Genomic DNA, 25873 nt, shown 5'->3' on the forward strand with positions numbered 1-25873 from the left:
ACCCTACCAAAAAGCACCAGGCTCAGATGGTTCCTGTGAAACATTTAAGACTCTAGATTATTCAAATGCTCTATAAAATTTCTTACAGAATGCAAAAAGAGAAAAAACTTCATAGCTGTTTCTCTATGTATGTGTAACATCAATAACAACCTGATAAAGATAATACAAAATAAATTATAAGCTAATATGATTTATCAATATTTATGCAAAAATACTAAATAAAGCATTCTGAAACATATTCAATCCCTAATTAAAAGAATGACTTACCATAACCAAGTGGTATTTATTTCACAAATGCATACTTGGTTCACTGTTGTGAGCTATCCATGGGCTGTGAGTGTGAGCTATGTTCATTTGAACTATATGAGGGGACAGGTCTGGCACTGCATGCTGATTGGGCTGTGTGCCTCTCCTTTCGCACTGCCTGTGATCCCACACAGCATCTAAGATGGGTGTAATTTGCCAAGATGTCAATCAATCTGCTGACCACAAGACATCAAAAAGCTAGACTCCACCTTTGAAATTTCTTATCCCCTGCCTTATTTGGTAAAGAGCATTCCATCAAATCTCCTTTGTGGGTACTCCCTATAAAAATAAAGAGATTCCAGGTGCACACTCTCTTTCCCAGCTGACCCTTTAGGTCACAGAGCCATCCTACCCTTGATCTGAGAAACTCCTGTCCATGTGTGGCGTGATTTCTTTGCCGTTTTCTTATCTTAATGTTGCAGCCAGCTCTTTCGAACCCAGCTCATCTCATCAGAGGGGGTCAGCTGGCAAGAGTTCACTATGAGGGAACCCAATAATATAATATACCATACTAGTAGATTTATGTTGAAAAACCAGGAAAAGGACCCCCGTCAGGAACCAGGTTGGACAGCACCCTGATTTAGTACTTCTAGCTTCAAGAACTTTTGAGAAAATAAACTGGTATTTTTTTAAGGCACCCAATCTATGGTACTTTGTTACAGCAACCCGAGCTAAGTCACTTCCTTAACATATCCACTAAGATCAGAAAAAGAAAAGGATGTTCACTATTTCCACTAGTATTTAATATTGTACTTAATTTGAGGTATCAGCCAATGTAATTAGGTAACTCTATCACAGGCATAAGAATTGGAAAATAGGGATTAAAACTATCTTTATTTACAGCTGTGATACACCTAGAAAGTGAATCATAAAATTGAAACAATAAAAATAATGAGTAAAGTAGCAGAATATAAAATCACCATACAGAAACCTAATCATCACACAATTAGGAACCAGTTAAAAGATATAATGTCAAAACAAACACAAAAACACCTTCACTTACAAAGTAAAGATATCTAGGAATAAATTTAAGAAAAAATCCTATATGAGAAAGCTTAACACTCCTGAAAGACATCAAAAAACAGCTGTTGTTCTTGAACAGGATGACTTGACATCATAAAGCTAATTTATAAACAACACAATCCTAATAAAAATACCTACAAACTTTTTTATATAAGTTGATACTAACCTTGTTATGGGTAAATAAACAGGCAATAATAGCCAAATGAACATCTCTGAAAACAGAATAGACTTGTCAGGCATTAAAACATACTATAAAGCCTCTGTAATTAAAACTGAGGTTCTGAGGAGAAGACCTCCACAAGACGGAGTCAAAATAACTGGAAAGCACCTGCATTGATATCAAAGTCAGTAACTGCAGGAGAAGGTTGAAGTTCAACAGAGTACAGACACTTGGAGAAACTCTGAGATTCTGAATACTGGAATAGAAGGTGAAAAAAGGAGCATCCCAGCACTGACCATATGGCAGAGAGTGAGGGGTAGAGATGAAAAGGGAGAGTCCGAGGGTCCATCATTAGCACACAAATCAGCACTTGCAAAGCTAAATTCTAAACTGACAGTAGACCTGGGATCTACACAGCAAACTGGTTCTACAGAAATACTTCACCCATCTCAGGGTACTGTAACAAAGAGACATCTTGAGAAAGCCTTATGGGAGCTTACTGTTTTGGGAATCAAAGGCACCTGTATTTTCTTCTCCAGGTCCTGTTGGCAATATTACTGTACTTATGCAGTAGGCAGCTGCCCTGAGAGTCAGTTTGACACAAACCTGCTGAGAATCCTCTGCAGTGGGAAACTGAAGTGTGACACATAAGGAAATAGAGGATGCTTACCCTTTAAAACCAATGGTCTAGGAAGCCAGATGCAGGAGTCCAGGGGAACAAGCACTGGCACATGATTTTTGTGCAGAAGAAGCCGTCTCCGGACACTAGAGGTATGAGGCCTGCTGCCCCCAGCACAAATACTTGTGACTACAGGGCTGCTCTCCAACTTCAGGGTACATGGCACAAAAGGCCTCGGAGTCATTGATATATTTAGTGTCCCCTATCAGCTCTGCTCTTAAAGTGTGAAGGGCACTGGAGGGAACCGCTCCAAACAAGTTCTACACTTTGTACTAGCTTGGTGACTCATATGGCCAGTTCTCAGTGTGCAGCCAAAATAACTTCAGAGTAAAACTTAGCCTGTGAAGCTCTGAGTTCCACTCGCTTTTGTGGTGTGCAGGGCAGCTGAGAGATATTCCAACTGGCTCTGGCCACAAACTAAAAAAGAAAAGAGGGATGAAAAACCTTAGCCTTTGTTCTCTTCCCTAGAACTGAGCCTAAAAAGACATCTGTACAATTTGTGAATATCTACTCTTATCCACACAACTGAGCACCTCAGTGGAGGAGAAATATCTGGGGAGGGAGGGTATTCGGAATTAAATTCAGGGGAACTCAACCACTGAGCCACATCCCCAGCCCCATTTTGAATTTTATTTAGAGACAGGGTTTCACTGAGTTGCTTAGTGCCTCACTTTTGCTGAGGTTGGCTTTGAACTTGCGATCCTCCTACCTCAGCCTCCAGAGCCAATGGGATTGCAGATGTGTGCCACAGTGCCCAGCAATGAGAAATTCTTAATTTTTATGAATACAAATACTTTTGTCATTGCTGTTTTTGTTAAGAATCTATTTACTATTCTTCTGCTTTCCTCTTTTTTAAAAATTAATTTTCTTTATTTTTTAAAAACTTTGTAGATGATTTTTATTATTGTTGTCCCTTTTCTATTGCTTTTATTTTTATTTGTCTAATTTGTTTTCTTTTTTCTTGTATGTTATTGTTTGTTTTTTTTCTATGTAGTACTGGGGGTTTATCAAGTACTGAGATGTGGTACATTGACCACATTGGGTGGGTGCTTTTCCACTAAGCTATACTCCTACCGAAGCGCAGAGAAATTCCATCTTACTTCAGCCATGACCTAATCTCTTTCAAACCATGGTGGATACTTTAAAGGACAAGGGAAATAAAATCCCTCAGTTGTGAACCCAGCCCCAAGTAGACATGGCAAAGGTGGGCCCAAAATCTCAATCCTGGACATTCACCCCTATAGTAACAGCAGAGAGAACACAAGGGTTATACCCCATCTATTTCACTGTCTAAACCACCCCCCCCCCAAAAAAAAAAACAACAGAAAAAGCAAGTTTCTCAGGCTGTGCCATGTACACACTGTGCCAAAAGCCACTACTCACATCCAAAGAAGCTACAGGAAAACTGAAGTTCAATTGTAATTAAATTCAACACTATACAACAAACAGAAATCCCCAGCCAATTCATCAGGTAAGGCTGCTTAGTAGGAAGGCTCTCAAATAAAAGTGGAAGGAATAACCATTCCATGAATGTTCAAATTTCAACAGAGAAATACAAGAAATATGAAAAAAAGGAAACATTACACCTCTTAAAGTTTATAACCCTCTAGCAACTGATTCCAAAGATATTGGAGGGAATGAAATGCTGAAAAAGAATGAAAAAGGCAGTGCAGTTCCATCCTTGTCAACACTCTGACCACCTCAGTTGAGGCCCTTTATTTCCATTCAAATTTTTCTCCTTTCCATCAAGTGCATGTGCGTATGCCTCTGCATTCTTGTGCCAATTGGTTCCTGGACACACACTAATTCCCCACCCCTGCTTCACTTTTTTTCCCACCCATTTGTCATTCTACTTTTTTGACTTTAGAGGATCAGGGATTTTGTTATTTCTTTTGGTTTGACTGTTTTGTTTCTCTTAATATTCTTTCTTCTACCTCCAATAGCCAAATTTGCTTGTTCTTTCTTTTTGTTACTTATTTCAGTTGTTCCATTTGCTACCTCATCTGCTTTACCTCTTCACTTTATAAATATTTTAAACTTTCTTTTGCCTTCCTAACCCATTTTTTTCCTCTTAATGAACTGTAGTTTTACTCTTTTATAAAACTATTTAGCTTATATAATTCCTGGCCTTCACCATTCATGTTGTTATGGTTATTACTGTGGAGGCTGTAGTTTGCATCTGAAGTATACTTTAATGCTAGATCTAGTTTACAGTTATTTATTGTAGTTGATGTTGTTAATACTGAAACCACTGTTCTTCATTTTGTGGTAATTAGTGCTATACACATCATAGTAGGAACTGGACATTTTTGGGGGGGCGTATTTTCACCATTATTTTATTTATTTATTTTTTAAATACACGACAACAGTGGAATGCATTACAATCCTTATTACACATATAAACACAATTTTTCGTGTCTCTGTATATAAAGTATGTTCATTTATTTTAATGCTGTAAATTAACACTGTTGTTGCTGTTGCTCGTTTCCCCTTTTTCTGCGAGGGGCTGGGCAGTGACCAGAACACTGCAAGTTCACAAGATACAAATTTTGTAACTAAAGTAGACCTACAAGTTAGTCCAGTACAGTGCACCTTGCTCCACACAACCCGGCTTAAGCTGCAATACTTTTTAACATGCAGACTAAGGAAGACAAAAACTCCAAACCAATCAGTAGGCCCCAAATAGAAACAACCGAAAAAGGACATCTGGTCCCACTACAGCTAATGACTTCTACAGTAAAATCAGAGAAAGATTTCAAAATAATGGCTCAGGGAACCTACAGTGTTACAATAGCTCTCCAGTGCTGAATTAAGCAGTTCTTCCACAGAAGGTCAAGCAGAGTATGAAAACTCACAGTTGGATTACATTGAGCCTGCATGTTAAAGCTAAGAGATAGCAACAACATACGACTTATTACAAAAGATAAATACACACCAAAAGACATTCTCACAATAGAGGAAAATGAATACATCTCAACAGATGTCCAAGTCTAAGACCTCTGAAAACGTGAGGAAATGGGCAAAACAGTCTCCCCCTAAAACTTATAATCACCCAACAAAGGCACTCACAGACATGGAAGGGGATGAAATTTCTGAGAAAAAAAATTAAAACTGATTGATTGTTAAAGTTATTAATGAGCTAAAAGATGAATTAAGGTGGATGAATTAAGAGAACAAATATGGGAGATGAAAGATCATTTTGAAAAAGAGAGATACTGAAGAAAAACCAATCAGAACTCCTGGAAATAAATTACACAATAAATCAAATAAACAATTCACTTGAAAGTATCAGCAACAGATTAGATTCTGTAGAAAATAGAATGTCAGGCCTCAAAGACAGGTGTTTGAACACTCAGTAAACAGTAAACAAAAGACCAAGATCAGAATATAAGAACACTCAGGGACAACATGAAGAACAAAATTAAGAATCACTGGGATAAAAGAGGGCATAGAAATATAGGCAATGCATTAAAAATCTTTTCAGTGAAATAGAAAATTTTCCAAATCTTAGGAACAAGATGGATGTCCACACATAAAAAACAATCTCTCCAGGACACATCATAATTGAAATGCCTAGTACAGAGAATAAAAATAGAATATTAAAAGCCACAAGAGAAGAAGGTCTCATTTCAAGGTAAACTAATAAGGCTCATTTCTGACTTCTCAACTCAAACTCTAAAAGTCAGGAGGGCTAGGAATGAAAAAATGCAAGTGCTAAGGGGGAAAAAATGCTGGCTAAGATTGCTATACCCAGCAAAACTTTGAGAATCAAAAGTAAAATAAAATCTTTCAATGATAAGGATAAACTAAAGGTATTCATGAATATTAAGCCAAAACTATGGAAGAGAAATACCACACAAAGAAGAGCTCAAAAGCAAACTCCAGAGCTCTCAAATGGATAAAGCCTCCCAGAAGAGCAATTAATAAAAATTTAAGAATGAATTTTTAAATTTAATTAACTCTATGAAATAAGCTAAAATGGCTGGAAATAAAAGCATCTCTCCATAATATCTCTGACTGTAAATGGTCTCAATTCTCCAATTAAAAGACACAGACTGGCAGAAAGATTATAAAAACAAGACCCAATATATATTGTTTGCAAGAGATTCATAAAGTTGAAAATAAAAGATGGAAAAAAGTATCCCATGCAAATGGAGTCTCAAAACAAAAAGCAATAGCTATTCTGATATATGACAGAGCAGATTTCAAAAAACAAACAACCCAAAAAAAGAATCAGAAGAGACATGGATGATCATTACTTACTAGTAAAGGGAATAATCCAATAAGAAGATATAAAAATGGTAAACATCTATGCCCCAAATATCAGCACACCTAATTACATACAACAAACACTTCTTGACAATAAAGTCCTAGACAGATTTTAATACAATAATACTGAGTGACTTCAACTGCCTCTCACCAATAGACAGGTCATTCACTCATAAAATCAAGACTCATTTGACCTAAATGATACTATACTTCAAATGAACTAACAGCCATCTACAGAACATTTCATCCAACAACAGATGAATTCAATTTCTTCTCAGCAGCTCATGAGAGCTTTTCCAAAATAGGCCATTTTGGGTCACAAAACAAGTAACAGGAAATGCAAAAAAAAAAAAAAAAAAAAAAAAAGGATATTATCCCATGCATCTTATCAGATCATAATGGTATGAAATTAGAAATCAACTAAAAGAAAAAAATTATAGAAACCACATAAACACAGAAGAAAGGTTATAGTATTACGTGCTTTACATTTAAAAAAAATGGAAAAATGTCAAATAAAAAATCCAATCCTACAATTCATACTCTGCTTGACCTGAATGGGATATAGAGCTGCTGCTCCTCCCTCTGACCTGGCCAGCCAGCCCAAAGCTGACCTTGAAACTGAGGGCTGATCTTTAACTGTAAGGCTTCTTTCTCCTTTAAACATCCCCTCTAACCCCACCCCTTTGTCTTTTTCACCAAAGGGTCTCAGCCTCTTACCAAAGAGGGTTAGAGGCCAAGAACCTTTGGGTACAACATTTAAGGGAATGTGAGCACAATGCGAAGTGTCTTTAAAAGCATGTTGTGATGTACACATTTTGCAATTATTATTATTTTTTTTTTGGGGGGGGGTTACAGTAACCATTTGTAAAACACTCTAAATTATTTCCATAGCTCTGAAGCAGCAATCTAATTCTCTTCTCATTTTTGGAAGGTAACTTTCCAGCATAATCCATGTTTTCGTCTCCAGAGAGGATAAAAAAAGGAATGTGCCTGCCTTACTGGGAGTCAAACAGAGCTCAGAGAAAACCTCATTGTTCTGTGCAAACTACCAGGCAAACCAAAATCCTGATTCCAAGGGGAATCACGTATTTTCTTTTGTTGTTGTTGTTTGTTTAGCTTTAAGGTATCTTTAGACAACTTTATTCTTCTTTTATATTTTTCATTAGAAATTATCAAATTAAGATGATGAGACCTCTGAGACTTTTTGTTTTTGTGGTTCTGGGTATCGAACCCAGGGCCTCATGCATGTTTGGGTAAGTGCTCTACCATTGAGCACATCCTTAGCCTTGAGACCAAATTTTTATCCCATCTCTACCCTCTTCTCAAGTGTCCATAGAATAGATTATGGGCCTCTTAATCTTGAGGTGACCATGTGATTGCTCTCCTGCCTCCTTGAAAAAGAAAGAAAATTATGTTTTTGCCACTGATTTAGCCATATGAAACTCAGCTCATCATCTTTTTCTGGATCTGAAGCTGCTGTATCTAAAAGTGACATCTCTTTGTGCTTTGTACCAGTCAGTGCTAGAGAATCTTGAATGGCTTATGTACAAAACTTTTAAAGTTGTATATTATTTTAAAACTTTGCTTCTTATTGGCTTAAAATGTATTCTCCTTCATTATGGTCTCTTTAGGGCTGGCTGGGAGAAAGAGAAACTAATAGTGTAACTGTATTGATACTGAATATTGACAACAGTCTTTTTGAAATAAAGAATTAATTAGGTATCCCATGCAATGGAGTCTCAAAACAAAAAGCAGTAGCTATTCTCATATATGGCAAAGCAGATTTCAAAAAACAAACAACCCAAAAAAAGAGTCAGAAGAGACATGGATGATCATTACTTACTAGTAAAGGGAATAATCCAATAAGAAGACATAAAAATGAAATTAGAGATGAAATTAGAGATGAAAAAGGAGATATCATCACAGAAACTTCTGATATCCAGAGGATCTTTAGGGACTATTTTGAAAACTTATATTTCAGTAAGTTGGAATATCTAGATGATATTGACAAATTTCTAGGTATACATAACCTACCCAGATTGAACCAAGAGGATACAGAAAACCTTAACAGACCAAAGTCAAGCAATGAAGTTAAAACAACAATTAAAAGCTTTCCAGAAAATAAAAGCTCAGCACCAGATATTCTCAGTTGAATTCTAACTGATATTTAAAGAACTAAAGCCAATCTTCCTTAAACAGAAAGGAAGGTAACATTTCAAAACTCATTCTATGAAGCCATTATCACTCTTATACCAAAACCAGATAAAGACACAGCAAGGAAAGAAAACTACAGACCAGTATTCCTCATGAACTTAGATTAAAAAAAAAAAAAAATCCTTTATAAAATACTAGCAAACTACATTGAACAAACCCCAAACTAACATCATAATTAACAGAGAAAAAGTATTTCCTCCAAAATCAGGAACAGGACAAGGATGTCCATTCTCACCACTCCCATACAATACAGTTTCTGAAACTTTAGCCAGAGTAATCAGGCAAGAGGAGGAAACTAAGGGATATAAATAGGAAAAGAAAAAGTCAAACTATCTCTTTATGCTGATTACATGATTCTATAAATAGAGGACCCAGAAAACTCCACCAGAAGACTTCTAGATAAACAAATTCGGCAAAGAAGCATGATACAAGACCAACACACAAAATTCAATAGCTTTCTTATCTTCAATACTGATCTGTTGAGAAAGAAATCAAGAAAACTCTTTATTCACAATAGTCTCACAAAATAAAAACACTTAGGAGTAAATTTTACTAAGGAGGTGAAAGATTTCTATAGTGAAAATTATAAAACACAGACTAAATTGAAGAAGACCTCAGAAGATGGAAAGACTACCATATTCATGAAGAATCAATATCCACAAAATGGACATATCATGAAAAGCAATCTACAGATTGAGTGCAATCCTCATCAAAATATCAGTGACATTCCTCACAGAACTAGAAAAAACAGTCTTAAAATTTGTATTGAAGAAAAGGCCTGGAAGAGGCAAAGCAATCCTGAAGGAGAAGAGCAATGTTAGGGCCATCACAATACCTGATTTCAAAACACACCACAAGGCCAGTCTAACAAAATAGCATAAAAACAATGGAATAGTTGACTCCAAAATAAATCCATGCATCTACAGGCATCTGATTTTTGATGAAGGTTCCAAAAACATATATTGAAGGAAAGACAGCCTTTTAAAGAATGGTGCTGGGCAAAAATAGCTATTCATATATAGAAGATTGAAACTAGACCCCTATCTCTCACAATGTATAAAAATCAACTCAAAATGGACCAAGACCTTAGTAAATGACCTACTAAAAGAAAGCACAGGAGAAAAAATTTCCTGAATAGGACTCTAACAGCTCAGGAAACAAAAGTAAGACTTAACACAAACGGGATTATATCAAACTGAAAGCATGTGCAAGTAAAGAAAGCTATCAACATAGCGAAAAGAATCTCTACAATATGAGAGAAAATCTTTGCCTGCTATTCATCTGACAGAAAATACCCAGAATATATAAAGAACTCCAAAAGTTAACAGCAGCCGCAACAATAGCAACAACAAAACTAATCCAATTAACAAAGCAGACACAAGACCTGAACAGATACTTCTCAAAATAAGTATAAGTGATCCAGGTGTAGTGGCACACACCTGTAATCCCAGTAATTTATGAGACTGACACAGGAGGATTTCAAGTTCAAGTCTAGTTTCAGCAACTAAGCAAGACTCTGTCTCAAAAAAAGATTTGGGGATATAGCTCAGTGATAAGAGTGCCCTGCGTTCAAACCCCAGTATTTCAAAAATGAAATTAAAACTTAAAAGAACATACAATTGGTCAATAAATATATGAAAAATGCTCAATATTTCAACCTATCAGGAAAATGAACATCAAAACAACATTGAGATGCCAACTCACTCCAATCAGAATAACTATCATAAGTGTGTGTGTGTGTGTGTGTGTGTGTGTGTACACATATGTACATCAAGAAAGAGAGAGAAATGAGAAATGCTGGTGAAACTGTGGAGAAAAAGGAACTTATACACACATCTGGTGGGGATATAAATTAGTACACTATAGAAAAATAATACTAAGGTTCCTCAATTTTTTCTTAAATCACATGATCCAGCTATCCAACCTGTGGGTATATACCCAAAGGAAATGAAGTCAGCATACAAGAGAGATACCTGTATGCCCATGTTTACTGCAGCACTTTCTACAAGATGGTCTAAGTGTCAGTGAGCACATAACTGAATAAAGAAAATATAGCACATATAAACACAATGGAGCATTATTTGGCCATAAAGAAGAATGAAATCCTATCATTTGCAGGAAAATGAATGGAACTGGAGAACACTGTTAAGCAAAACAAACCAAACACAAAAAGACTAGTTGTGGCATGTCTTCTCTGATTATACAGACTTAAAAAAAAAAAAAAAAAAGATTATCCAGAAGTAGAAGGGGAAGTATTAGAGAAGGTGCTCATAAAGCATAGTATATACATATATGAAACATCACAGTGAAATCCATTCATCTGTACAGTTAATAAACATTAACAGTTACCATTTTAAAAACCTGTGAGATTCTGGTATGCAATGTGAATAGATTAACCAGTGAAATAAAAGAAAGTCCAGAAATAAACCCAGATAGAAACGTAGTGTATGATAAAGGCAGTATTTGTAACTGCTAGGTCAAAGATAAAAGTTTAAAAGCACGGTGGTGGGACAAGTGATAAGTTATATGGAAAACATACAATTAAATCTATATTTCATATCAAAGGAAAAAGAAAACCAAATGTACCAAGGATCTAAACATAAGAAAGTAAGACAATATGGTTGTGTTAAAAAAAAAATGGGCAAATTCATCTTTAACTGGGATGTAGGGAGAGGCTTTCTAATTATGAGTTAGAACCCAGATGCAATAGAACAAAATTGATGAATATTATTACATTTTTTAAAGTTTACATGATAAATACCCCCTACAAACACAAAAGCCCCAGAAACAGTCAAAAGATAATAGAAAAACTAGTAGAAATTATTTGCATCACATAACACATATAGACTAATAACCATTAAAGATAATAATTTCCTAAAACCTGTGATATGCAAAGATTAAAAAGAAACTACTGAAAATAGGCAAAAAACAAGAATATGCACACACACAGACACCTTAAACATATGAAAAAAAGTTCAATTTTCCTCAAGGTAATGAAAATTACAACTACACTGGCATACTATTTCTCACCTATCAATTGGCAAAATTAAAAAAGCATGACAATACAGTGTTGGGAAGGCTGATGGGAAAATGTCATTTTTATGCATTACTGATGGAAATGCAAAATGGCACAACTGTATAGAGGGGAATATCTAACAAAACATCACATACATTTTACTTTTAGATCAGCAATTGTATGTCAGGATTCTACTCTGAAATCACCTCCAAAAATCAAACTCTGTAACTGTAAAACATTGGAAGCAACCAATATATTTATAAAAGAGTAACTGTGGTATGTCCACACTACAGAGCTCTACATCACCACAAAATTATGAGGCTGCTCTCTACAAAGCAATAAGGAGTGATTTCCAGGATATATTAAGTATGTAAGGAGGTGGGTGGGCAGAGAACAAAAGAGTATTGACAGCATGTTAGCTTTGTAGAAAAAAGGAGAAATGAACAATGTGTCACTTGTACAAAAAAAAAAACAGCGAAGAGATGAAACAAAGACATGCTACTTGTCAGCTACAGAAGTAGGTAAAGGTAAGGTAGAAAGAATAGAAGAAATGGAATGACATTTATCTAAGTATAACTTTTAGTCAGATTTAACTTTGAAAACCATGTTACTGTTTCATATTCTCAACAAAGAAAAAGACAAGAATGGAAGGAGAAACCTATAATGGAATATGAATAGAAGCAAATGAACCAAACCATACTTCAAATGAATAACAAAACCATACTGGAGGTGTAGAAATAGTGGGATAGAATCAGTCCACATAATCTTTGAAAACAGTGTTGAGACAATAATGTCCCAAGGTGTAGACTACAGAAATGTGAATTCTAAGTAGCAAGTTCCTTTCATGTGGAGCCAAGGATTAGCAATACTTAACTTTCTGGTTATAGCACTGAATAAGTAAATAAATATACTGTAGATAATAGAAGTTAAATATCTCACTGTCAGAGAAATGAGTTACAAACATAAACAGGAAAAGAATAGAATGAATCCTATAATGTTGGATAAGGATTAAAGTAAGGGTTAGGGTTAAAGTTACAGACTATTGTTTTAATAACATAAGTAGACAAATATAGATAATAATGTATGGACATGTATAGATGTATTTACATATATTTACTAAATCCATCTGTTAATAGGACATGACATCTCCATTGATCTAAACCTAGTAACCAAACACGGATTTTTAATATTATTCTACGCAGTAAAGAATAGGGTTCCTTAAGGAAATGGATAACTGCAAGACCGGGAAAGAAAAATACAAGATAAATCTAGAATGTCCTGGGCCAAAATGTAAGGAAGTACTTAAAGCATGATCAGTACATCATAGTTAGCTTGCAGAGGCTGCCACTGGAAATTTGGGACAATTTGAGCATTAAAATAAATAATAATAGTAAAGGGTTAGTAGCCATGCATTTGCAAGAGTCCACTGACTCCACATGATGTAAACAAATGGGCAAAAGGGAAAGCACTCTTCTTCAGCTAGTGGGTGCAAATTTATGACTATAAATTTGCCACTGTTTTGCCACTGCCACTGTTTTGAAGAGACAGTAAGAAGAGTATGAAGGGGAAAAGATTCACTAACATTATCACTAGACCCTCAAAGTTCACAATACATTTGTTTCTATTCTAAAATTCTCTCCAGATGTACCCTAACTAGAATGTTAAACAACTATTCTAGAATGATCTTTATCTGTTACCTTCCTACCACTAACCATAGATTGTATTAAAATGGAAGGCCAGAGAGTATATGGTAGGTGGTGATGGGGGCAGCTGAGGGGTGTCACAGTCTAAAATCCAACAGGAACCATCATAATTTAACCCACGTGATCTTTAGGCAGGTTTGTACATACTCATAAGACAGAAAAAGAAGCACACACAATGGAAATAAGAAACAGCTGAGGTTTATTAAACACCTGTTACAGGCCAGAAACTGCAATGTATCATTTCATTTAACCTCCACAAGATACGAAGATACCTGTGAAGTCTGGTCAGGTTCAGTTATCAGAAGAAGGACCTCCTGAAGCTGTGAGCAGAACACATACAGTGTGCAATTTAAAATTGGCACCCCAAATTTTCCCATGTCACTCTGCTACTATTTACTGTCCAAATGTATATCACTTTTAGTTTCCTTTTTTTTTTTAAATAACCGTTGTATCGTGGGAATTTTCAAAACTACAAGAGCATAACAAATCCCATGTATCCATTACAGAGTTTCAGCAATGTATTGTTTGCTTATCCTTGTACCTTTTTTCCTGAAATATTTAAAAATAAATCCTACACATTTTAATTGAACTTCAGAATGCTTCCAAAAACTCAGATTTTAAAAATCAATGATAACATAATCACATCTAATATAATCATTTTTTACTATCACCAAATGCCCAATTCCTCTTAAAATTTCTGGTAATCTTCCTTTTCTTTTCTTTTTTTAATAGTGATGGGGATAAACCCAGGGCCCTCATGTATGCTAGGCAAGTGCTCTACCGCTGAGCCACAGCCACAGTCCCTCTGATAATCTTAAAAATGTCTTCTGTGAGTTAGATTGAATCAAGATTCAAACAAGGCTCATACATACTTTTGGAAGGTACATATCAATTTACAGAGTTCCCTCTCTTTCCTCTGCTTTCCATTTTTTAAATGCCAATTATATATTGAAGAAACTACGTCATTTCTTTTACAAAATTTCTCCAATTTTAAATTTAGTCCTTATAGTCAGCATAATGTATTTCTCCATCTCTTTTATTTCCTGTAAAGTGCTAGAGGTTTGCCCAGGTCAGGCCTCATCTTTCTTTATAACCTGTTGAGACCGCCCAGGTGGTGCTCTGTCCTGACTGCATCCTTGGCAGGTACATACTATCCAGTTGTCTTCTAATGTTAAAGTCACAGTATTTCTACATTCTCAGGCAATTTGTGCTCCTGAGAATTCACCCAGCACCACATACAGCTAGAATTATGTAGGTAGTGACCAAGCTACCAGATTAATTAAGAGTTGACTGAAAGGCAACAGAGTTTACCAATCATCAACAAGCAAATGGGGGCAAGAGTTTTTCCTCTAGGGGATAAGAGGCCAAAAAGCAGAGGAGAGGTGAAAAATTTGGGCAGTGATGGAGAAGTCAGATAAGATTCTGGTTTCCTACTATAGTTCTGAAAGATACTTTACATACTGGAACTAGTAAATGTTTCCAGATAGAACTTTTGAATTCTCTGTGAGTTTAATTTCATAATGTTAGTTCACCAAGATAGCCTTACAAAATTTTCCCCTTATTGCTTCAGAAAATGGTGAAGGTTCTAAATCCTGTCTGCAAAGTAGATTTTCCTGGAAAGTTTTTATAATAACATTGAGTTAGAGAACCACTGCTTTTAAGGAACAATGACAGCAGCTATTTACTAAACATCTGTCAAGTATTATTCTAAATACATTTACACATACTAGTTTGTTTCCTATTTTGCAAGTGAGAAAATAGATCAGAAAATCTGCCCGAGGTCACACAGCAAGCTAACAGCAGTGTCAAGCTTCAAGAAGCTTCATCTAAAACCCATCCATGCTCTTATTCACCTAAGCATGAATTATGCTTATATGTTTCAACTGTAAATGAAATGATCAAAGAAAACATAAAAAATGAGACAATTAACCTCTTCCTTCTTAGAAGTAGTACAATAGCATCTTATGCAAAGGTACCAACATAGGCTTATTAGGAAAGTAAATAAACAAGAACCTTCCCTTACCAAAAGAAGATTCAAAGTTTAGATTTCTACACATTTTTAATAATTTTTCACATATCATATTATGCAGCATAATTATTCAATGTTGAATATAAAAACTACTTTAATTTTAAAACTTGAAGAAATAAGATAGTATAAAATACATTTTTAAGAACGTCCTACCTATTTCCGTTCTGCTGACACCAATTCCGTTATAAATCCTCAAGTAATTAAAGTGACAAAAATCAGAATCTTCAATATCAAAATCACCAAATTTGATGCGAATTCTTTCTCCTATCTTTACACGAATCTCCCATTCACAAACAGTGCTATTGGGATAGGTCTGTGGGTAGTTTATGGATGTAAGGGTTCCACTCTCAGGGCCTAATACGGTATGTCCACATCCATCACCTTTAAAAAAAAAAAAAGAAAGAAATTGTTCTCACATCTTTCATGTCTTAGTCAGGATTTGTGAAGATTTAAAACTATGTATGATGTTAGATATATTATACTACCAATACTTTAACAGAAGATACAACAGATGACATACTACCTAGCATATCCACTCATAGGAGCCAAGAGAGGTCAAATTTGGTCAAAATAATTAATGATTATCAATACAATTTATAAATTCAAAGAATTCTTTAATCTGAGCAAAATAAAAAGTAAACACAACATAGCAATAGTTAAATATACAAACATGATAATAGATTCAAACTTCAAAAGAATATTAATTCATAGAACTTGTTCAAAGTAAATGTAAAAATCAAAATATTTAATCAGCTTCAATGATAAACATCTCAAGTTGCCAAAATCATTTCTAAAAAAATTAATATATAAAGATTATGTAGATTATTGATTATATTACAGACTGCAAGCCATCCCTTTCTGAAGGCATTAAAGCAATATTTAATGAAGTTTATATTATATTGAAATTTGACTGTTTGGTAGCCCCTCCCCCAAAGTCTTTTTTATTTATCAAATGAAGAGAAGGAAGTTAAATGATTTTTTTTTTTTTTTTGGAAACTAGGAAAAGTGATTTTTATACTTTGGTAGAAGTATTATTTGCTCCAGAAATTTCTTTAGAAACTGGATGTAAAAAACTTAGGCAACATAGCATATTATTTGTAAGGATGAAATATTTGCATTCTCCACTTTATGATAAAGTTTATTATTTTTTTTTACTCAGAATCCAGAAGGAGGCATTAATTAAATGTTCACTTAGAAGTTTCAGCCACAACTCCAACTGCACTGTTTAACATTAACAATCACATTCAAATGAATTTATAGTAGGATAACGAATGTATCCTTTTAAAATAATAGCATTTTCTTCTTTAAAATTTTAGAGTTATTTAAAATCACCTTTTGGAATTACACAAAACGTAGATGTAATGTTTTGAACGACCAATAATAAAAAAAATAAAATAAAATAAAATGTGATTCAAATGTTAAAAAAAAAAAAAAAAAAAAGTAACACTGGGGTTGGGATATAGCTCAGTGGCAAAGTATCTGCCTTGCATTAGCAAAGCCCTGAGTTCAAACCCCGTTTAAAAAAAAAAAAAAAAGAAGAAGAATAAAATAACACTGCTGGGGTCTTAACTATGGACTAAAATAGCTATACCAAAATTTTCTATTATCCTGATTTACTGTTTTTAAGAACAGTATAGTGCTGACAAATACACACCTAAATTCTGCACCCCTCCCCACTTTGGTATTAGGGATCAAACCCAGGAGCACTTTATGATTAAGTTTATTATAACACTAAGTTACATCCAAAGTCCTCCTTACTTATTTTGAGACAGGGTGTTGCTAAATTGCTAAGGCTGGTCCCAAACTTGCGATGCTCATACCTCAGCCACCAGTGATGCTGGGATTACAGGTGTATACTACCACATCCAGCTTCTGCACCTAAATTCTTATGACAATACTTAAAAACTCATATCCTCTGCTTATAAAGAAATTATATTTCCGAATTCATATTTTTATTGCTCCTTAGTGTACTTTTAAAGACTAATACTAGATATCTGTTTTCAAGTATCTCTTATATAAAACCTCAGCTACCTTCTACACTTGTTTACATTTCACACATAAGAACTAGGCACAGTAACTCAATAATATAAATATATACAAGGGCAGAATGAAATAAATGTGGTTTATTGTGCATCATACCCACTGATCTTTCACAAACATAAAAGTTAGGATGTTTAGACAATGAAAAAAATAAAACCCCACAAATTTCTCCTAAAACTATCATGAAAAAAATATCTCTGCTGAATATCGACTATATTAAAAACAGATAAAAGCCTCCACTGTGAAAATAAATTGAAATACAAAAAATCTTTTGAACAATCATTAACATTTTTCCTTAAAGAGAAAAAACAATGATCCTAACACAGAATTTTCAAGAAGATAAAACTAGTTTAAAATGTTTTTTTTTACTACTCAGCAAATGAAAATATGCTTCCTGAAAGTGTTCCAATCTTCAAAAAAATAACCACACAATAAATAAAATCACTCAAAATAGGTGTTTTTTCTCATAAACAGAAGCTAAGGAAGCTTTTTCAGCAATTGAATGTGTTGATAAATCTCACAAAGTCAAGAATCACCTCTGAACAGCTGGAACTATCACATTATAATGACAAATCATCTCATTTAATGTATTCCCTAATTTCAATGTATGTTTATTCAAAAATAATCTTTTGCAAAAAAAAGTACAAGCAGAATGTTAAAAGTAATTTTTAGATGGTTTTATGTTCCTGTTTATATTTGATTTTCAAAACACAACATTTCTTGCCCTTTCTATCATAAAACCAATTTCTACAAATGTTAAAATAAATACCAGCTGATGAAAACAGAACTTTTGTATGCATGCTGATGAATAGGACAATTAAAATGGAGCTGTCTTTTTGCAGAATCTTGTTTAGGGGAAGAGAGGGCATGAATAGTCCACAAGTAATGTGCCAAGAATGTTCTAAAATATGTGATGGAGTTCAGTGCTTCCTCATCTTGTAAGAATAACAATATGCACCAGAAACCAAAGACGAGTCTCTAATCCACTACAATGAATAGATGAATTTTTCAATGAATGAATAGATCTGAATGTTTCATATTTCAAGGAATATTTGATAAGTTTAATCTGACTAGATAAATGGCTTAATTGTCACATAACACTATAGGCTCATATGTTTAGAATATTCCCATTTGAAAGAGAAGGCTGGGCATATGCACTAAGCCATTAGCTTCATATGTTTTTGTTATTCCAAAGTAAGAAATAACATTTTATGCTATGGCCCTATGCACTTTAACATACCTAGTCCCAACCCACAAAATGACTTCATGACACACGAATGGGTCCCCACCTGCCGTCTGAAAACGCTGTCCTCAAGCACTCAAAGGTCATAATGTTTAATTCTCAAATCAAGGAAAGACCCTGTCCTCACTTCCAAAGTAGCAATGTGTTCCTAGATTATTTTTACAGTTCTTAAAACTAAAGTCTGTTATACCAAAATACTTGCAACAGGACAAAACGCTTAAAAATAAAACTAAAACTTGGAAAATATTCTTTATCAACAAATGCCCACCAAAAGCAATGATTCTCAAAGCAGAGGCAGGGGATCCCATAGAGCTGTTCCCTCCCCCTTCACAGTATCTGGAGATGTTTTTAGTTGTGACAAATGGAGTAGGAGGGCTGTTACTGCCATATAGTGGAGGCTAGGAATGCTGCTAAAATATCTTACAATGAACAGGACAGTTCCTAGAACAAAGAATGATTAGCCCTGAATGTGAATGAATGGTGCTTAGGCTGAGAAGGGCTAAATTAGAGTCAAGGATAGAAAACCACATACTGAAGATTTGGCCCAAAGAGTAATCTAGTTCACTAAGGGCACAACCCAAGGAACAATCCTCTCTCCAAAGGTCAGGAGTTCAGCTAAAGAATTTTATGTTCTCACTTCCCCATTTTAAAAATAAGTGGAATGCTTCATTTTTCTTTAAGCTATAGGGGGAAAAAAAGTATTTTTAATTAGTCTTCAGATCTCAACTGAGTTTCTCCCCTAGGGTTTTTCATTTGCTTTTTTTTTTTTTTTTTTTTTTTTTTGCAGTGCTGGGGTTCAAACCCAGGACCTCAACCATGCTAAGCAAGTGCTCTACCACTGAGCTGCGCCTCCAACCCTATACCTATTAACATTAAAGAGGAAAGGTACCAAAAGGATCAGGAGTAATTTTTCCTAAATTTTTGATTGGCATCACATATAGGGAAGGCTACAACCACCTACTATTATTCATGTTCATGGGGCAGAACTGACAAAAAAAAGCAGACTACAATGGGAAAAAACTTTCAAAGTGGCTATCATGGGTCCATTCCGTATACTCTCACCAACTATTCCAACATCACCAACTATCATCATCACCACCACTGTCAACTTCCCACATCTCCTCCCCTGGATAGTCTCTACCAGACTGCAATTGACCATAAAGGGCGGAAGCCTGTTAATGTAATTTTTGAATTTAATGTCATTTCAGTGCAAAAAAAAAAAAAAAAAACACTGGAATTTGATCTTATTGCTCCTTTGCTGGGCTGCAGATTTATCTAGGGGATTACTCATAGAACATGTGTTCACTTCCTCTGAAGAGTGCAAGGTCGGATGTGTTAAGCCAGATACAAATTTGGATAATGTTCCAGGAACTGAATGATTTTTTTTTCACTACTTATCCCTAAAGAAAACAGAAAGAACATTAAACATATTTAAATGAAAATGTAATAATCCAACTAGGAATGCAAGTTTATTTTAGGCTATTCTAGTTAAACTCTGAATCAAGTGTTTTTTAGATTAGTATGTGCTCCTGATGCCGATTATAAATGATCCTCCATCCACTCTCATTTTTTAGTTATATTATTACTAATTCATATTATGTAATTCCTTAAAAAAACAAATTTGAACACAAGAATTTTGCACAAAAAATATGCCAAATATGAAGAACAATGTAAGTTTTTTATACTATAAACTTTGAAAAGTTTATATTTTTTCAGAGAGCTTTCAAGGATGTTGTTTTATTCACTACTAACTGGTGAGTCTGGCTATACTTCCCCTAAATAAGTGTCATTTCTATCATATCTTATAATACGTCTGTGAGATCTTATAAAAATTTCTTTTTTAAAGGGGAAGCATTTAGGGAGTGAAAAAGAATCCAAAGAGCAACTCTTAACTCTCACACCCAATTTTCAGGGAGTGGTGGCACATGCCTATAATCCCAGCAGCTCAGAAGACTGAGGCAAGAGGATCAAAATTCATGGCCAGTCTCAGCAATTTGGGAAGCCCTTAGAAACTCAGCAAGACCATGTCTCAAACATTTAAAAAATAAAAAGAGCTGGGTATATGGCTCAGTGGTTAAGTGACCCTGGGTTCAATCAAAAGGAACCCCCAAAACACTGAGCTGGGGTTGCAGATTTATCTAGGGGATTACTCATAGAACAACCTAATTTCATTTAGCTGCACAAGTTTTTAATGTATTATTTAGCACTGGAAATTTTTAGAAAAGTCTAAATCTTTATCTGTGAGGTTTCTTAAATTGCATCACTACAAATCTCCAACAAATATGTCATAGTAGTGCTTTAACTTCATGTAATCTTTTTGTCCCTGGTTATTTTCCTTACTCTGAAGTCAACTGTCTGTCTTTCTCTTTTGTAAATACTATATATAAGAAAGATATGGATTTTAGAGTCAAAAGAGAGTCAGGGTGGCAATTTTTAGGAAAAGAAATGGCCCACATCTTCATTCTTTATAAAACCCAAACTTGGGGCTGGGATTATGGCTCAGTGGCAGAGCGCTTGCCTTGCAAATGTGAGGCCCTGGGTTCGATCCTCAGCACCACATAAAAATAAATAAAGTAAAAATATTGTGCCCATGAATAACTAAAAAAAAATATATTTAAAAAAATAATAACTTGCCGGGCACTGTGGTGAACATCTCTAATCCCAGTGGCTCAGGAGCTGAGAAAAGAGGATGGAGAGTTCAAAGCCAGCCTCAGCAACATTGAGGCACTAAGCAACTCAGTGAGACTCTGTCTCTAAAAAAAAAAAAAAAAAATAGGCCTGGGGATGTGGCTCAGTGTTCAACTGCCCCGTTCAATCCCTGATACCCCCCCCTAAAAAATAAAAAAATAAAACCCAAACTCATCTGCACATGTGATAATTTCTAAAACTGAATTACATGAAGGAATGTGGACTATATAAATTGTCAACCTCCAAGAACATGCTGTATACCTAGAACATAATTGTCAAACAAACTAATGCCATTCAATAAATTTAAATGCCCTATCATTCACTATGAACTTAAGAAGGTCATCTATTGCTGTTAAATCTCAATATTGCCATCTATAAAATGGGGATATTAACAATTCAAACCTTGTGGGGAAGGAATGAAACAAGATGCTGTATGGAAGATTATTAATGTGCTCAATAAATGTCTGTGGTTAGTAGTATCATCATCATAGTACAATAAATAAATACCATTAAAAGTAGAGCAGATCGGCTTTTGTCAAACACAAGTAAATCCAGTACATCTGGCTACAACTGAGAAAGTTAACAGAATAATGGCTCAATAACAATTTTAAAGCTTCTATCTAGTATTTTATGAATAATATAAATTCATGAGAAAGTAATCCTCACTAATCACCTCTATTCCAGTTCAGTAACTCACTCTTGGGATCACAATCTGCACTTTTTGTTTGTTTGGCTGGTTTTGTACCAGGATTGAATTCAGTCACATCCCAGTCCTATTTTGTGTTTTATTTAGAGACAGGGTTTCACCGAGTTGTTTAGTGCCTCACTTTCGCTGAGGCTGGCTTTGAGCTCTCGATCCTCCTGCCTCAGTCTCCAGAGCCACTGGATTTACAGGTGTGCGCCACTGCAACCCACACAATATGGACTTTTTGCCATTATTAGAAACTACTTCCATCTTTGCAATCTTAAAAACTTTAACATCCCTCTCTTCTGCTCAGTCACCTGACCACTCAGTTTTCTTATAACCACTGTATATTTTCTTAAGACTTACTTCTCTGTTTCTCCATTAAGCTCATCCTCGCCTCATTTCTCTCCCTACCCAGGCTGTACCTTGTTTCCAATATATTAACTAGCCTCTTTCTAACATTTTTTCTTCCTAGTCACTGTGTACTTCTAGAGCATCTTCCTGGCAAACTCTCCACCTAGATCAAATGTCTCTCTTTACCAAGAGCTGAGCACTACTGAAAAAATAATAAGGGCTGGGATTGTGGCTCAGTGGTAGAGTACTTGCCTAGCACTGGGAGGCACTGGGTTTGATTCTCTGCACCACATAAAATAAATAAATAAAGGCACTGTGTCCATCTACAACTAAAAATATTTAAAATAATAATACTAATAAGCACAAACCCAAGGAAGGGTGCCATTAGAAAATAATGGGTTCCAGTCTCAGAGGGGCACTCCAAGTCACTTAGTTTTATCTTCTTTAATAGTTCTCAAAATTAAATTTATATTAGAATCACTGAAGAGCCAATTAAAGATTTTTCAGGCCCTCATCTCCACTTGCACAGATTCTAATATGTATGTCAGAAAAACTGTCTGAAACTTGAAAACTGTCAACAAAGGTGAGAAGCACATCCTTTAAATGGCATTCAGTGCAAAAGCTACCCAAGAACTATATGGCAAAATAACTGCTCAACTTGCTATTTATCCTTAATTAAAGGTCCAAGTATTATTTACATTCTAATGTGTAGACTGCCATCAGGTAGAGACATAATTTCTGTGTACTTGAAAAAATAACTCAAGATTATAATTTAGGGTCTTGTTGGCTTTTAAGCATTTCTGGCCAAATAACCTAGCAATCATATCTTAACACTACCTATAAACACCTACTTTTTCAAATACTTATGGTTCCGCTTAAATATTTTGCTAGTTCTCTCATTAATAAATGAGCTGAATAAAATATTTGACCTTTCATTCTATATTTGCATGACAGTTATGATTTTGCCTTTTTTGCAAATTTTACTCCGTCAGGTAGATCTTCAGTGGGACCTAAGATCTGTACTTTAACAAATTTTAAAACACTAACAATAACTGCAACAATTAAAAACACCAAGAAACTTTGTTCCAATCTGTGTCTTCTGAAATTTATCATATTGCTCACTTTTCTTTTATAGAGAAATTTCTGCACTTGTTTATACTTAATGTCTCACTTCTATGCCTCCCAATCTAATTCAACACATTGCAATTCAACTTGAAGACTGTGACAAATTGAATTTTTGTGACTCCTAGAAAGATATTTAGATAAGTCCTGATTTCTGCTACCTCTGAGATGACCTTATATTTGGAAAGGGGTCTTCACAGATGTAAACAAGTTAAAACAATGTCAAGCTGAATTAGGGTAGGCCTGGTTTCCTGATAAGAGTAAGAAAATGTGAGCACAGACACTGGGAAATATATGTAACCACAGAGACACAAAGGAATGAAGCATCATCAATAGGCCAAAGGATGCTAAGGACTGCATCCACCAGAAGCAAGGAAGGGGCAAGGTAGTATCTTTTAAACACTTCAGAGATAGCATAGCCCTACGGATACCCTGATGTCAGAATTCTGGCGTCCCTAACTATGAGACGATATCTGTTTTAAGCCATTCTAATGGCAATTAGTTACAGTAGCCCTAGGGAACCAACACAGAGATCTATCTATCCATTGAAAATAGTCACTAAAGCTGTTTTTAAGCTGCCAAAACCAATGGATACCTTTCCACCTTTATCTTCAGTGACATTTCTACAACATCTGACACGGCTGCTACTTCCTTCTCCTCACTGTTCTTCTTTCCTTTCTTATTTTTAATTCCTTGTTCTTAAAACTCTTAATACGTCTTGTAGCTCTCTAACTACCACCTCTTGGATACCTTCCTATAACCTTTCTACTGACTGTTGGTACTGCTGCTGTTCAGAGTTTTCCTCCACTCTGTATTCTGTGTGGGCAATCTCATCTGCAACCCCAACTTCAGTTGCCACCAAGTACACAAAGCTCCAAAGTCCCCAATCTCTCTCTCAATCCTCGAACATGTTATCTACTTAGAATATTACTCAAATTTCACAGCTTTTCAAACAAAACACATTCCAAGCATCCAATGAACATTTTCCCCATATTAGACTCTGAACTAGGCAACGCAGTGAAAATGACAGGCAAGAACCCTGTCTTGAGAGTTTACAATATAGGAGGGCAGACGTGGCAAGTAATTCCAGGGATAATGAGTTATACAGAGAAGTTATGGGTGTTTTATTGTGTATGTGTATGTGAGAGAGAAATAGTGGTAAAGAGGCAAGAAATTCTCATGAACTAACATAAGTGGAGAGAAGATTACAGAAAAGTATTTTTTTAAAATGAGCTCCTGCTCTCACACTCAATCGGTCATTAAATTTGATGATTTCTATCTCCTAAGTATCTCTAACTTTTGTTCCTCTGACCAGTGCAGGCCCTGTTCTGCAACAGATATATTCACTCTGTTGTTTTCTTCCTCTAACCTATTACCTGCACTCCTGCTAGTGTTAACTTTAACATTAGTAATATTAGGGCCACATAGGTTCCTTTTCTGAAAATTCTTCAACCGTTTTTCACTGTACAATGAAGTTCAAACACTTCAGCAAGGACATACAGACTATATTATACTCCAGCCCCTGTTTCCAGTTTTGGTGTCATCTCCTGAGTAGCCACATGACCTCTCTGCTCCAGCTGTGAAACTGTGGGCGATTTCTCCTCTTCACACTCTCACCTGTCACTATACATGCTGTTCCCCTCGGCTGAGGATCATGCCTTTCCTCCTCTATCCAAGGCAAACCCTACTCAATGTTATCTTCTTTGTGGAACCTTTCTGAAGCCCCTAGTCTTTCTTATTTCTATTATCATACTCTCTTTACTGTGTTTAATATGCTTGATTATACATACTATGTCAGCTTACCACACCAAATATAAAACTCCGTTAGGAAGGCAATGCACTCTATTCATCTATAAGCCATACACGCAAAACAAACATATGAGGCTCTTAACACATGCTGTTTAATTCAGAAACAAACCCAAACAAGTCTAATGGTAAGCCAGTGAGATATACATATATCTTAGAAATGCTTTGGAGTCAGATAGGCAACTTTTGAAATATCAGGCACTTAACCTCTATAATCCCATGTAATCTCACTTGAACATGGAGTTAATACCACCCATGTTCCCAAGGGTCTAGTTATTCAAAATACAGTAGACTCTTTATAAATGGAAGACTTTCTCCTTAAAAAGGATGCCTCTGTCTAGTACCTGCCTTTCATTATGACCTCATAGCCCTGGTTAGTTAACTGTTGCATGGGTGGATACTGATTTACCCTTAGACAATGTGAAGCCAATTCACACTTGCCTCCAATTTGAGACCTGTACAATAAGGAAAATCCCAAATTTTCTCTGGTTAGAGCTGCAAGCCTCAGGGACTTCCAGTAGCCATGACTTTTCCTA

At 35.3% G+C, this 25873-nt stretch overlaps 1 protein-coding gene across 3 annotated transcripts in view; it reads right to left on the reverse strand.

Annotated features, from left to right (window-relative positions):
* Dcbld2 (discoidin, CUB and LCCL domain containing 2) overlaps positions 1–25873 on the reverse strand; it is an 82428-nt gene that overhangs the window by 47554 nt on the left and 9001 nt on the right. For all 3 annotated transcript variants that reach the window (XM_077795326.1, XM_026402424.2, XM_026402422.2), the window contains exon 2: positions 15553–15780. In XM_077795326.1, coding sequence (XP_077651452.1) covers positions 15553–15780 — 228 coding nt within the window. The remainder of the gene's footprint in view (positions 1–15552; positions 15781–25873) is intronic.

Source organism: Urocitellus parryii, chromosome 2 (genome assembly GCF_045843805.1).
Source record: "Urocitellus parryii isolate mUroPar1 chromosome 2, mUroPar1.hap1, whole genome shotgun sequence".
NCBI classification, from domain to species: Eukaryota; Metazoa; Chordata; class Mammalia; order Rodentia; family Sciuridae; genus Urocitellus; species Urocitellus parryii.